General features: G+C 46.2%; 1 protein-coding gene across 1 annotated transcript in view; it reads right to left on the bottom strand.

Annotated features, from left to right (window-relative positions):
- Positions 1–1,326: 1,326 nt before the first annotated feature.
- The window catches only part of LOC139387576 (piezo-type mechanosensitive ion channel component 2), a 291,891-nt gene continuing 277,638 nt past the window's right edge, over positions 1,327–15,579 (bottom strand). Inside the window, exons 51-58 of the mRNA XM_071133907.1 lie at positions 15,211–15,358; positions 9,751–9,939; positions 9,239–9,334; positions 8,936–9,105; positions 5,723–5,839; positions 5,489–5,568; positions 4,792–4,990; positions 1,327–1,579 (exon numbers count right to left, since the gene is read on the bottom strand). Of these exons, the coding sequence (XP_070990008.1) occupies positions 1,327–1,579; positions 4,792–4,990; positions 5,489–5,568; positions 5,723–5,839; positions 8,936–9,105; positions 9,239–9,334; positions 9,751–9,939; positions 15,211–15,358 (1,252 nt within the window). The remainder of the gene's footprint in view (positions 1,580–4,791; positions 4,991–5,488; positions 5,569–5,722; positions 5,840–8,935; positions 9,106–9,238; positions 9,335–9,750; positions 9,940–15,210; positions 15,359–15,579) is intronic.

Genomic DNA, 15,579 nt, shown 5'->3' on the forward strand with positions numbered 1-15,579 from the left:
TAGTCATATCCTTTGATATACTAGAATGGTCATATCTTTGGTCGGTTTTGTAACATATGGGACTTGGCTCCAATTTCATTAATGTGATTCAAATACTATATTCCGATCCCTCAGTAATAACAGGAAGTGGACCATCTGTACCAAACTTTAAATGGTATTTCCAGACACTAGCTTTTCGTCCCATCCTAAATTGGTTTAGACATGATTCTTCTGCCCTCTGGTTGAGTATAGAGAGAAATATGGTGTATCCTATTGCCCTGGAAGAGGTGGTTGTCATTGATATATCCCTCAAACAATGTAAACTATAGCTTTGATCCTATTATTGTGAACACAATCTATATTTGGCGCAAAATTGAAAAACAATGTAACTGGGAATCAAAATGGAATACCCAGAGTCCAATATTTCACAATAATGCCTTGCGATCTGGACGGCGGTATTTTACATCACCCCAATGGTCCAAATGTGGAATCTGTACCCTTGCTGATATCATGGACAGTAATGGTTTAAAAACATTACAAGATTTGAGAGACACGTACACATGACTAGGCAACTCCTTTTTAAAAATATTTACAGGTCAGTCCTAACTAGGGGCTGCGGGGGACTGGATGGAGACATGAGGGGAAATGGGATGGGGAGTTGGGGGTGATGTTGGGCTGGAGGGGGAATGGGATGGGGAGTTGGGGGTGATGTTGGGCTGGAGGGGGAATGGGATGGGGAGTTGGGGGTGATGTTGTGGTGGGGGGAATGGGATGGGGAGTTGGGGTGATGTTTGGCTGGGGGAATGGGATGGGGAGTTGGGGGTGATGTTTGGCTGTGGGTACATGTGGTATAAACTAGATGTTTATACCCCCACCAAACAAATCCAAATAAGTGGTTTGGTCCAAATTGGATGTTTGGTATTTAAATTGAAATTGATGATTTGTGTGCAATCAATTAGCTTAATTTCTCAGATTTCAAATTCTCTTTCAACAAAATAATGTTGCAGGAATGTTTATATCATCTCTATCAAACTACAGACTATTTCAGAAAAATCTGAGATGGTCGGTGTCATGGCTTGCTGAAATGAATTCGAAGAACCCAGTGTTTCTTTTTTTAGTTGCAACAGAGGCCGGCAAGCTTTGGCCCTTTCTTCCTCCTCGGAGGTCTACTTCCATAAAAATGACTAACAGTTAATAACTGACTAAAGTGTCAGCAAAAACGGTCTGTCTGGACTGATCGAGTCCATCCATAACTGCAACATCCCAGAGACCAGTGGGAGGTTAATACTTTTAAACTTCTATCCACATTGAAAGGGGATTGAAACTTCTAGCCTTTTACAGCTAAGCTCACTGAGTCTTTTCCCTGGTCCATTTGATCATAGTCTCAGGCGAGCGATAGAGGAAGATGAGTTTAGCGTACATGTCTTCCTCCAGGTCCAGCTCTCCCGTCTCTCGGACCAGGAAGATGTCGGTGCAGAGTTTCAGGATGCGGTCCACGTTGGGCAGCTCCTCGAACATGATGGTGTGAGAGATACCGCTGAAGAACTCACGGACGAACTTACCGATGACGAGCACCACAGAGGCGTACAGACCCATGATCCTGGAGGAGAGGAAGAGATAAGGAGATACTGTAATTAAGCCTTCAGAAAGTATGCATACTCCTTGACGTATTCCACATTTTGTTGTTTACAGTCTAAATTCAACATTAAATTCCTTTTTTCCCTCACCCAACTACAAACAATACCCAATAATGGCAAAGTGAAAACTTGTTTTTAGATTTTTTTTTGCAAATGTTTTGAAAATGAAATACACAAATATCTAATTTACAAAAGTTGTGAGTCTTTCTGGGTATGTCTCTAAGGGATTTGAAGACCTGGATTGTACAATATTTGCACATTATTACTGAAAAAATTATTCAAGCTCTGTCAAGTCGGTTGTTGATTGCTAGTGAGCCATTTTCAAGCGTTGCCGTAGATTTTCAAGCCAATTTAAGTCCAAACTGGAACTAGGCCACTAAGGAAAAGTCAACGTCATCTTGGTAGGCAACTCCAGTGTATATTTGGCTTTGTGTTTTAGGTTATTGTCCTGATGAAAGGTGAATTTGTCTCCCAGTGTCTGTTGGAAAGCAGACTGAACCAGGTTTTCCTCTAGGACTTTGCCTAGCTCTATTCCGTTTATTTTTATCCTAAAAAAAGCTCCATAGTCCTTGCCGAGGACAAGCATACCCATAACATGATGCAGCCACCACCATGTTTGAAAGTATGAGTATAGGTACTCAATGACGTGTTTTGTTGGATTTGACACAAACATAACGCTTTGTATTCATGACTTAAAGTTAGTTTTATTTTAGTGCCTTGTTGAAAACAGGATGTATGTTTTGGAATATTTTTATTCTGTACAGGCTTCCTTCTTTTCACTCTGTCAATTAGGTTATTATTGTGGAGTAAATACAATGGTATTGATCCATCCTCAGTTTTATCCTATCACAGCCATACAACTCAGTAACTGTTTTAAAGTCACCATTGGCCTCATGGTGAAATCCCTGAGCGGTTTCCTTCCTCTCCGGCAACCGAGTTAGGAAGGACGCCTGTATCTTTGTAGTGACTGGGTGTATTGCTACACCATTCAAAGTGTAATTAATAATTTCACCATGCTCAAAGGGATATTCAATGTCTGCTTTTTCCCCACCACCCATCTACCAATAGGTGCCCTTCTTTGTGAGGCATTGGAAAACCTTTGTGGATGAATCTGTTTGAAATTCACTGATCAATTGAGGGACCTTACAGATGTTGTAGGTTACAGACATGAGGTAGTCATTAAAAAAATCTACTTATTATATGACTTGTTAAACACATTTTTACTCCTGAAATTATTTAGGCATGCCATAGCAAAGGGGTTGAATATGGATTCAAGACATTTCAGCTTTTCATTTTTTATTAATTTGTAAAAAAAATATAGAAAAACATATTTCCACTTGGATGTTTGAAGGCACCGTATATATACACTACTAAAAGTATGTGGACACCTGCTCATCAAACATCTAATTCCAAAATCATGGGCATTAATATGAAGTTGGTCCCTCCTTTGTTGCTATAACAACCTCCTCTCTTCTGGGAAGGCTTTGCTCTAGATGTTTGCTCTACACTTCGCAGGCTGAGCCGTTGTTGCTCCTAGACGTTTACACTTCACAGTAACAGCACTTACAGTTGACCGGGGGGCAGCTCTAGACTGGCAGATATTTGACAAACTGACTTGTTGGAAAGGTGGCATCCTATGACGGTGCCACGTTTCAAGTCACTGAGCTCTTCAGTAAGGTCATTCTACTGCCAACGTTTGTCTATGGAGATTGCATGTTAGCAATGGGTGTGACTGAAATAGTCCAATCCACTAATTTGAAGGGGTGTCCACATGCTTTTGTATATGAAGTGTATATAATTGAACCTGATGAGTGCCCATGTCACTTGTTTTTGCCCTGCAACCAATAGAGGACCATCATGGAAACAAGTCTTCTAACCCTTGGGAGGGGAGGACACTGACACTGACATCTAGCTGATAGGGAGGACACTGACACTGACAGCTAGCTGATAGGGAGGACACTGACACTGACAGCTAGCCGATAGGGAGGACACTGACACTGACAGCTAGCCGATAGGGAGGACACTGACACTGACAGCTAGCCGATAGGGAGGACACTGACACTGACAGCTAGCCGATAGGGAGGACACTGACACTGACAGCTAGCCGATAGGGAGGACACTGACACTGACAGCTAGCCGATAGGGAGGACACTGACACTGGCATCTAGCCGATAGGGAGGACACTGACACCGACAGCTAGCTGATAGGGAGGACACTGACAGCTAGCTGATAGGGAGGACACTGACACTGACAGCTAGCTGATAGGGAGGACACTGACACCGACAGCTAGCTGATAGGGAGGACACTGACACCAATAGCTAGCTGATAGGGAGGACACTGACAGCTAGCCGATAGGGAGGACACTGACAGCTAGCCGATAGGGAGGACACTGACAGTTAGCCGATAGGGAGGACACTGACAGCTAGCCGATAGGGAGGACACTGACAGCTAGCCGATAGGGAGGACACTGACAGCTAGCCGATAGGGAGGACACTGACAGCTAGCCGATAGGGAGGACACTGACAGCTAGCCGATAGGGAGGACACTGACAGCTAGCCGATAGGGAGGACACTGACAGCTAGCCGATAGGGAGGACACTGAAAGCTAGCCGATAGGGAGGACACTGACAGCTAGCCGATAGGGAGGACACTGACAGCTAGCCGATAGGGAGGACACTGACAGCTAGCCGATAGGGAGGACACTGACAGCTAGCCGATAGGGAGGACACTGACAGCTAGCCGATAGGGAGGACACTGACAGCTAGCCGATAGGGAGGACACTGACAGCTAGCCGATAGGGAGGACACTGACAGCTAGCTGATAGGGAGGACACTGACACTGACAGCTAGCTGATAGGGAGGACACTGACAGCTAGTTGATAGGGAGGAAACGGACAGCTAGTTGATAGGGAGGAAACGGACAGCTAGCTGATAGGGAGGACACTGACACTGACAGCTAGCCGATAGGGAGGACACTGACACTGACAGCTAGCTGATAGGGAGGACATTGACAGCTAGTTGATAGGGAGGACACTTTCTTTATCAAAAGTGTTAAAACAAAAATGTTGGGCTGATGAGAAAATGATGGGCTAGCTAGCAAACACTGCCAGGGTAGAGATTTCACACGTGTGTTAGATGTGATTTCATGTGATGCTATGCTATGTTTGTTCTACTCACCCGTATCCAGCCAGAAAGCCCAGACTAGGAGGGCTGACCTGATCGCTGAAGACATAGAGCTCCAGCCCAGCGTTGTACAGATTCTTGGGGCTACGAACGTTGATCTTTCCCGGACTAGTCTGGTTCACGATCCACCACTCCTGGACCCCCTCTGAGTCGTTATGTAAACGCTCCAATGCCAAAGTGATGGCTACTTCCTCTGGAGGAATAGAATAGAATGGAATATAATACCATTGTGTTTTTAATGTTCATAAACACGTCTATAAGACAATGAGTAGAATAATAAAAACTTTAGTCCACACAATGTGGAAAAGTTGCCTTTTGGCTTCAAAATAACATGATTGACAACAAACACAGCTCGATTCTATAGCGCCATTTTAAATTTAAAGGTTATTTCCAATTGAGCGTTTACCGTGAATGCAGTCTCCACAAACGCGGGAACATTGCCTTTAAATTTCAATTGCACTATAGCGCAGAACTTCCACGATACGGATTGATTCAAGCCCTACGCTATAACACTACTGACAACAAGCAAATAACACAATAAAGACAAGATGATTGACAACTAACAACATTACAACATAACCATCATGAAAGTCAGATATAAAGATAAGTGTTAGACTAATGTCTTGTTTTTTAAATGTATTTTATTGTATATTGGTGTAAAGTGTATTGAGATGTTTAAATGCAGCTTTACCTGTAGACAGCTGTTCTATGGGTTTGGCCTCAGAGTCAGTAGGGGCTCGGAGATACCGTTGGAAGCCATGTTTTATCACCCTGGCAACAGAGGAATACAACAGGCTGTTACTAACATCCAGGAAGGGAATACAGTCACTAATATTTCAGATTAGCTTTTAAAATAAAAATAGTTCGATTTTTTTGTTGTTTGAATTGTTTAATTGACAAATCCATGAATTAAAAGTACACTCACACTCCATCTTTTCTGGTCCCATTGAGCAGTAGGAATAGCTCCAGCTTGGTTTTATCATCCAGAAACATCACCTTCTTCCCCGTAGAAAACTCAGCCTTCGCTCCCAGAGTCGGGTTCCTGTTTCAGACAATACAGAACATATTGGCCTGATCATTCACTGCATACATAGTCTGACTTGGCCATAATTTGTATTTATTATGGATCCCCATTAGTTCCTGCCAAGGCAGCAGCTACTCTTCCTGGGGTTTATTATGGATCCCCGTTAGTTCCTGCCAAGGCAGCAGCTACTCTTCCTGGGGTTTATTATGGATCCCCGTTAGTTCCTGCCAAGGCAGCAGCTACTCTTCCTGGGGTTTATTATGGATCCCCGTTAGTTCCTGCCAAGGCAGCAGCTACTCTTCCTGGGGTTTATTATGGATCCCCATTAGTTCCTGCCAAGGCAGCAGCTACTCTTCCTGGGGTTTATTATGGATCCCCGTTAGTTCCTGCCAAGGCAGCAGCTACTCTTCCTGGGGTTTATTATGGATCCGCATTAGTTCCTGCTAAGGAAGCGGCTACTCTTCCTGGGGCCCAGCAAGAACAAAAACACATTAAGGCATTTACATCACAGAAAATCAAAGACAATATCATATAACATAGAATATGTATAATACCACCATACAACAATACAATGTACGTGTCTGTAGAATACGTGTGCTAGCGTTTGTGTGTGTCCCTGTCTGTGTGTGTAAGACATGGATTGTTTTAGGGGCCACACAAAGGGGAAGCTGCTAGGAAATTTGAGGCATTATCAAGTGCTTGTGAAATTATGAATGAGAGACTGATGAAGTGTGTGCAGCCAGCGCAAAAACAAAAGAGCGTATTTTTTCAAATCATCATTAGAGTCACATCATGCAGCCTTAGAATGTATAAAACATCTAAATATAAGCCCAACATTTGTATCACAACTAAAGTTACATTAATAACTCTAAATTAACCACATAGGAGGACCTGTTTCTTTGTTAACCAACACAGAACAGCCACGTGCTCACTCCCTCAAATCGTTTTATATTTTATTCAGCTATGTTCAATTGTATTCTTCATACTATAAAAGAATGCCACGGAATTCTAAGCAAATCTTGTCTGCTAAATGAACTAGTGTTGCTCACAGCCATATGGCATAGCCAGATTAGGGCCTAAAATAAGGACAACTCAGAGCATCTGTTCTTCTGAAATAGACTACTCGTGAGGCTCCCGCGCCTCGGCCCAGTTCGTCAGTCTCTCGCACCTCGGCCCAGTTCGTCAGTCTCTCGCGCCTCGGCCCAGTTCGTCAGTCTCCCGCGCCTCGGTCGGCTCGTCAGGCTCCCGCGCCTCGGCCGGTTTGTGAGGCTCTCGCGCCTCGGCCCAGTTCGTCAGGCTCCCGCGCCTCGGCCGGCTCGTCAGGCTCCCGCGCCTCGGCCGGCTCGTCAGGCTCCCGCGCCTCGGCCGGCTCGTCAGGCTCCCGCGCCTCGGCCGGCTCGTCAGGCTCCCGCGCCTCGGCCGGCTCGTCAGGCTCTCGCTCCTCGGCCCAGTTCGTCAGTCTCTTGCGCCTCGGCCGGCTTGTCAGGCTCCCGCGCCTCGGCCCAGTTCGTCAGGCTCCCGCACCTCAGCTGAAGCGACAAGCCCATTCCTGGTCCTCGGGACCGTCCCTCTGGTCAGCGTCCTGCAGTTGGAGCTGCGCATCCGGGAGGGGGTACTGACACGTATACTCCCTCTCCGGTGCTCAAGGTCGTCAGGCTGCTCATTATTATGCACACCTGTCACCATCGTTACACGCATCAGCTCCTCATCAGACTCACCTGGACTCAATCACCTGTCTGATTACCTTCCCTATCACTAGTCACTCCCTTTGGTTCTTTTCTGCCTGATTACCTTCCCTAAATCTGTCACTCTCTTTGGTTCTTTCTGCCTGATTACTTTCCCTAAATCTGTCACTCCCGTTGGTTCTTTCTGTCTGATTACCTTCCCTAAATCTGTCACTCCCGTTGGTTCTTTCTGTCTGATTACCTTCCCTAAATCTGTCACTCCCTTTGGTTCTTTCTGCCTGATTACCTTCCCTATATATGTCACTCCCTTTGGTTCTTTCTGCCTGATTACTTTCCCTAAATCTGTCACTCCCGTTGGTTCTTTCTGCCTGATTACTTTCCCTAAATCTGTCACTCCCGTTGGTTCTTTCTGTCTGATTACCTTCCCTAAATCTGTCACTCCCGTTGGTTCTTTCCCCAGGTGTTATTGTTTCTGTTTATATGTTTCATGTCTGTACGCTACTCGTGTTTCTTGTTTTGTTCCCATGTTAGTTTATTTATACAATTATTCACTTCCGATACTTGCTTCCTGAATCCCAGCGTACACGTTACACCAATAAATCAGTTTATATATAGTCTTTAGACTTGTCTAAAATAAATAATGGATTTATTGTGATGGTGTTATATTACAAGGATTTATTCGACTTTTTCAAATGTAGATGTTCCAAAGGTCTGCATCAGTGACTTGTAGTGCAATGATGTGCAATGATATGCAATGGTGTGTGTAACAGTATAGCTTCCGTCCCTCTCCTCGCCCCCAACCTGGGCTCGAACCAGGGACCCTCTGCACACATCAACAGTCACCCTCGAAGCATCGTTACCCATCGCTCCACAAAAGCCGCGGCCCTTGCAGAGCAAGGGGAACCACTACTTCAAGGTCTCAGAGCGAGTGACGTCACCGATCGAAACACTATTAGCGCGCACCACCGCTAACTAGCTAGCCGTTTCACATCGGTTACATGTGCAATGCTGTGCAATGCTGTGCAATGCTGTGCAATGCTGTGCAATGCTGTGCAATGATGTGCAATGCATACTCTACTCTACTCTACTCTACTCTACTCTACTCTACTCTACTCTACTCTACTCTACTTTACTCTATACTACTTTACACTACTCTACTCTACTCTACTCTACTTTACTTTACTTTGCTCTAGACTACAGTGATGGGGAACTGTTCTTACCATTGGACAGACCAAGCTACAGTGATGGGGGACTGTTCTTACCGTTGGATAGACCAAGCTACAGTAATGGGGGACTGTTCTTACTGTTGGACAGACCAAGCTACAGTGATGGGGAACTGTTCAACCGTTGGACAGACCAAGCTACAGTGAAGGGGGACTGTTCTTACCATTGGACAGACAAAGCTACAGTGATGGGGAACTGTTCTTACCGCTGGATAGACCAAGCTACAGTGATGGGGAACTGCTCCTTGGAGCTGAGCATCTTCATGATGTTAGTTCTACTGGGAGGACTGATGGTCCACAGACTGTTAGAGCTGCCCTCCAACTCAGCTATGGTCAGGTCCTCTGGCATGTAGGACTCCAACCACTGCATCGCTTCCTGTACAGAGGACAGGAGGGATGAGAATATTGTCTACGTGTTACAATGGAGATTTACCCTGTGCTCGGCCCACCCATCCCAGTGAGACAAGACATATAGTAGTTGCATAAAATACTTGTAACCGTGCACTTACAGGGTCGCTGAGGTATGACCTCATGAATGTGTTATGGAATTCATGGTTGGAGACTTCTCTGAGCTGGTTCTGCTGAGCACTCATTGTGAAGATGGGCTGGAAAAGATGGACTTAGTTAGAGGACTCATCTCTGGTGTAAACTGTTTTAGCATGGACAGGTGGCTATAAATCACCAATATTAGCTTTACAATAATAATAATAATAATAATAAGTAAATTGACTATTTCACAATGGAGATTTTAATCGTGGGTGCTGTCACAAACACCACAATGGCACAGCTACATTGATGAGTTCTCTAACTATCTCTATGGGCTGGAAAACACAATTTAGGATGTAATCTACAGAACAGCAAGTCACAAAAACAGGCTGGGTCAATTCCAATGTACCCATAATGCACAACTAATGTCACACTAGACTGGACTGTCTGTCTGACTGACGGACAGACGGATTAATCTCGAACCCGAGCAACTGATGGACCTATCAGTAGCAGAGCCTCAGTTCTGTTACAGTACCTGGAACCCGGCCAGGGTGATGGAGAAGGAGACGTCCAGTGGTTTGTTGACCACCCCCACCACAGACTTGACCAGAGACATGAAGAGTAGAGGGAACCAGATGATACAGATCAGAAGCATGACGATCATCCCTCCCATCCCATACTTCACCACCGGCTTCTTCGCCTGGCCCCGCGGCTGGGGGTATCTCTGGAGGGTAGGGGGAGAGCAGGACTATAGTTATGGACTGAGGATACCACTGGAGAGGAGAGGAGGACTATAGTTATGGACTGAGGATACCACTGGAGAGGAGAGGAGAGGAGGACTATAGTTATGGGCTGAGGATACCACTGGAGAGGAGAGGACTATAGTTATGGACTGAGGATACCACTGGAGAGGAGGACTATAGTTATGGACTGAGGATACCACTGGAGAGGAGAGGAGGACTATAGTTATGGACTGAGGATACCACTGGAGAGGAGAGGAGGACTATAGTTATGGACTGGAGAGGAGGACTATAGTTATGGACTGAGGATACCACTGGAGAGGAGGACTATAGTTATGGACTGAGGATACCACTGGAGAGGAGAGGAGGACTATAGATATGGACTAAGGATACCACTGGAGAGGAGAGGAGGACTATAGTTATGGACTGAGGATACCACTGGAGAGGAGAGGAGAGGACTATAGTTATGGACTGAGGATACCACTGGAGAGGAGAGGACTATAGTTATGGAATGAGGATACCACTGGAGAGGAGAGGACTATAGTTATGGACTGAGGATACCACTGGAGAGGAGAGGACTATAGTTATGGACTGGAGAGGAGGACTATAGTTATGGACTGAGGATACCACTGGAGAGGAGAGGACTATAGTTATGGACTGAGGATACCACTGAAGAGGAGAGGAGGACTATAGATATGGACTAAGGATACCACTGGAGAGGAGAGGACTATAGTTATGGACTGAGGATACCACTGGAGAGGAGAGGACTATAGTTATGGACTGAGGATACCACTGGAGAGGAGAGGAGGACTATAGTTATGGACTGAGGATACCACTGGAGAGGAGAGGACTATAGTTATGGACTGAGGATACCACTGGAGAGGAGGACTATAGTTATGGACTGAGGATACCACTGGAGAGGAGGACTATAGTTATGGACTGAGGATACCACTGGAGAGGAGAGGAGGACTATAGTTATGGACTGAGGATACCACTGGAGAGGAGAGGACTATAGTTATGGACTGAGGATACCACTGGAGAGGAGAGGACTACAGTTATGGACTGAGGATACCACTGGAGAGGAGAGGACTATAGTTATGGACTGAGGATACCACTGGAGAGGAGAGGAGAGGACTATAGTTATGGACTGAGGATACCACTGGAGAGGAGGACTATAGTTATGGACTGAGGATACCACTGGAGAGGAGAGGAGGACTATAGTTATGGACTGAGGATACCACTGGAGAGGAGGACTATAGTTATGGACTGAGGATACCCCTGGAGAGGAGGACTATAGTTATGGAATGAGGATACCACTGGAGAGGAGAGGACTATAGTTATGGACTGAGGATACCACTGGAGAGGAGGACTATAGTTATGGACTGAGGATACCACTGGAGAGGAGAGGACTATAGTTATGGACTGAGGATACCACTGGAGAGGAGAGGACTATAGTTATGGACTGAGGATACCACTGGAGAGGAGAGGACTATAGTTATGGACTGAGGATACCACTGGAGAGGAGAGGAGGACTATAGTTATGGACTGAGGATACCACTGGAGAGGAGAGGAGAGGAGGACTATAGTTATGGACTGAGGATACCACTGGAGAGGAGAGGAGGACTATAGTTATGGACTGAGGATACCACTGGAGAGGAGGACTATAGTTATGGACTGAGGATACCACTGGAGAGGAGAGGACTATAGTTATGGAATGAGGATACCACTGGAGAGGAGGACTATAGTTATGGACTGAGGATACCACTGGAGAGGAGGACTATAGTTATGGACTGAGGATACCACTGGAGAGGAGAGGAGAGGACTATAGTTATGGACTGAGGATACCACTGGAGAGGAGGACTATAGTTATGGACTGAGGATACCACTGGAGAGGAGGACTATAGTTATGGACTGAGGATACCACTGGAGAGGAGAGGACTATAGTTATGGACTGGAGAGGAGGACTATAGTTATGGACTGAGGATACCACTGGAGAGGAGAGGACTATAGTTATGGACTGAGGATACCACTGAAGAGGAGAGGAGGACTATAGATATGGACTAAGGATACCACTGGAGAGGAGAGGACTATAGTTATGGACTGAGGATACCACTGGAGAGGAGAGGACTATAGTTATGGACTGAGGATACCACTGGAGAGGAGAGGAGGACTATAGTTATGGACTGAGGATACCACTGGAGAGGAGAGGACTATAGTTATGGACTGAGGATACCACTGGAGAGGAGGACTATAGTTATGGACTGAGGATACCACTGGAGAGGAGAGGACTATAGTTATGGACTGAGGATACCACTGGAGAGGAGGACTATAGTTATGGACTGAGGATACCACTGGAGAGGAGAGGACTATAGTTATGGACTGAGGATACCACTGGAGAGGAGAGGAGAGGAGGACTATAGTTATGGACTGAGGATACCACTGGAGAGGAGGACTATAGTTATGGACTGAGGATACCACTGGAGAGGAGAGGACTATAGTTATGGACTGAGGATACCACTGGAGAGGAGGACTATAGTTATGGACTGAGGATACCACTGGAGAGGAGAGGACTATAGTTATGGACTGAGGATACCACTGGAGAGGAGGACTATAGTTATGGACTGAGGATACCACTGGAGAGGAGAGGACTATAGTTATGGACTGAGGATACCACTGGAGAGGAGAGGAGAGGAGGACTATAGTTATGGACTGAGGATACCACTGGAGAGGAGGACTATAGTTATGGACTGAGGATACCACTGGAGAGGAGAGGACTATAGTTATGGACTGAGGATACCACTGGAGAGGAGGACTATAGTTATGGACTGAGGATACAACTGGAGAGGAGGACTATAGATATGGACTGAGGATACCACTGGAGAGGAGGACTATAGTTATGGACTGAGGATACCACTGGAGAGGAGAGGACTATAGTTATGGACTGAGGATACCACTGGAGAGGAGGACTATAGTTATGGACTGAGGATACCACTGGAGAGGAGAGGACTATAGTTATGGACTGAGGATACCACTGGAGAGGAGAGGACTATAGTTATGGACTGAGGATACCACTGGAGAGGAGAGGAGGACTATAGTTATGGACTGAGGATACCACTGGAGAGGAGGACTATAGTTATGGACTGAGGATACCACTGGAGAGGAGGACTATAGTTATGGACTGAGGATACCACTGGAGAGGAGAGGAGGACTATAGTTATGGACTGAGGATACCACTGGAGAGGAGGACTATAGTTATGGACTGAGGATACCAATGGAGAGGAGAGGACTATAGTTATGGACTGAGGATACCACTGGAGAGGAGGACTATAGTTATGGACTGAGGATACCACTGGAGAGGAGAGGACTATAGTTATGGACTGAGGATACCACTGGAGAGGAGGACTATAGTTATGGACTGAGGATACCACTGGAGAGGAGGACTATAGTTATGGACTCAGGATACCACTGGAGAGGAGAGGGGGATTATAGATATGGACTGAGGATACCACTGGAGAGGAGAGGAGAGGACTATAGTTATGGACTGAGGATACCACTGGAGAGGAGGACTATAGTTATGGACTGAGGATACCACTGGAGAGGAGGACTATAGTTATGGACTGAGGATACCACTGGAGAGGAGAGGGGGACTATAGATATGGACTAAGGATACCACTGGAGAGGAGAGGGGGACTATAGATATGGACTAAGGATACCACTGGAGAGGAGAGGGGGACTATAGTTATGGACTGAGGATACCACTGGAGAGGAGAGGAGGACTATAGTTATGGACTGAGGATACCACTGGAGAGGAGGACTATAGTTATGGACTGAGGATACCACTGGAGAGGAGAGGAGGACTATAGTTATGGACTGAGGATACCACTGGAGAGGAGAGGAGAGGAGGACTATAGTTATGGACTGAGGATACCACTGGAGAGGAGGACTATAGATATGGACTAAGGATACCACTGGAGAGGAGAGGACTATAGTTATGGACTGAGGATACCACTGGAGAGGAGGACTATAGTTATGGACTGAGGATACCCCTGGAGAGGAGGACTATAGTTATGGAATGAGGATACCACTGGAGAGGAGAGGACTATAGTTATGGACTGAGGATACCACTGGAGAGGAGGACTATAGTTATGGACTGAGGATACCACTGGAGAGGAGAGGAGGACTATAGTTATGGACTGAGGATACCACTGGAGAGGAGGACTATAGTTATGGACTGAGGATACCACTGGAGAGGAGGACTATAGTTATGGACTGAGGATACCCCTGGAGAGGAGGACTATAGTTATGGAATGAGGATACCACTGGAGAGGAGAGGACTATAGTTATGGACTGAGGATACCACTGGAGAGGAGGACTATAGTTATGGACTGAGGATACCACTGGAGAGGAGAGGACTATAGTTATGGACTGAGGATACCACTGGAGAGGAGGACTATAGTTATGGACTGAGGATACCACTGGAGAGGAGAGGAGGACTATAGTTATGGACTGAGGATACCACTGGAGACTATAGGACTATAAAGGCAGTGGTGGGCCTTCTCTAGGTTTTAGCTGAGTGGGCTAAGCTAACACTGGGCCTCTAGGTTCTAGCTGAGTGGGCTAAGCTAACACTGGGCCTTCTCTAGGTTTTAGCTGAGTGGGCTAAGCTAACACTGGGCCTTCTCTAGGTTCTAGCTGAGTGGGCTAAGCTAACACTGGGCCTTCTCTAGGTTTTAGCTGAGTGGGCTAAGCTAACACTGGGCCTTCTCTAGGTTCTAGCTGAGTGGGCTAAGCTAACACTGGGCCTCTAGGTTCTAGCTGAGTGGGCTAAGCTAACACTGGGCCTTCTCTAGGTTTTAGCTGAGTGGGCTAAGCTAACACTGGGCCTTCTCTAGGTTCTAGCTGAGTGGGCTAAGCTAACACTGGGCCTTCTCTAGGTTCTAGCTGAGTGGGCTATGCTAACACTGGGCCTTCTCTAGGTTTTAGCTGAGTGGGCTAAGCTAACACTGGGCCTTCTCTAGGTTCTAGCAGAGTGGGCTAAGCTAACACTGGGCCTTCTCTAGGTTCTAGCTGAGTGGGCTAAGCTAACACTGGGCCTTCTCTAGGTTTTAGCTGAGTGGGCTAAGCTAACACTGGGCCTTCTCTAGGTTTTAGCTGAGTGGGCTAAGCTAACACATTCTTGTGACGCAGTGGGCAGAGCTCGTGTTCGAACCCTGTTGGTCCCACAGACACATGAACAAGGAGGATACACAACCTACCCTCTCTGACTCCCTCCAGCACTTGAGGACGAAGATGTGAGCGTAGATGTCTTCCACACAGATCCAAGAGGATAAAGACAGAGAGGTGTCGGTCCAGACCCAGTCCATCACCGCACGCAACTCAGTCAGGAACGGGATCAGACGGAACCTGGAAGGGGAGAACACACACAAACACACACAGTGTTGTGACACTGGCTCTCAAATCACAGCCTATTTCTCAAATACAGTTTAATTGTGACTTGTGTCACAAGTCAAGTCAGATTCCTGGACTCAAGTACACTGGGTCACACTATAAAGGGAATAAGAGAGTAATTTGAGACTTACAACACTATACAATAGTGATTTTCTTCTGTATGTTGAATGTGTGAG

Source organism: Oncorhynchus clarkii, chromosome 28 (assembly GCF_045791955.1).
Source record: "Oncorhynchus clarkii lewisi isolate Uvic-CL-2024 chromosome 28, UVic_Ocla_1.0, whole genome shotgun sequence".
Lineage (NCBI taxonomy): Eukaryota > Metazoa > Chordata > Actinopteri > Salmoniformes > Salmonidae > Oncorhynchus > Oncorhynchus clarkii.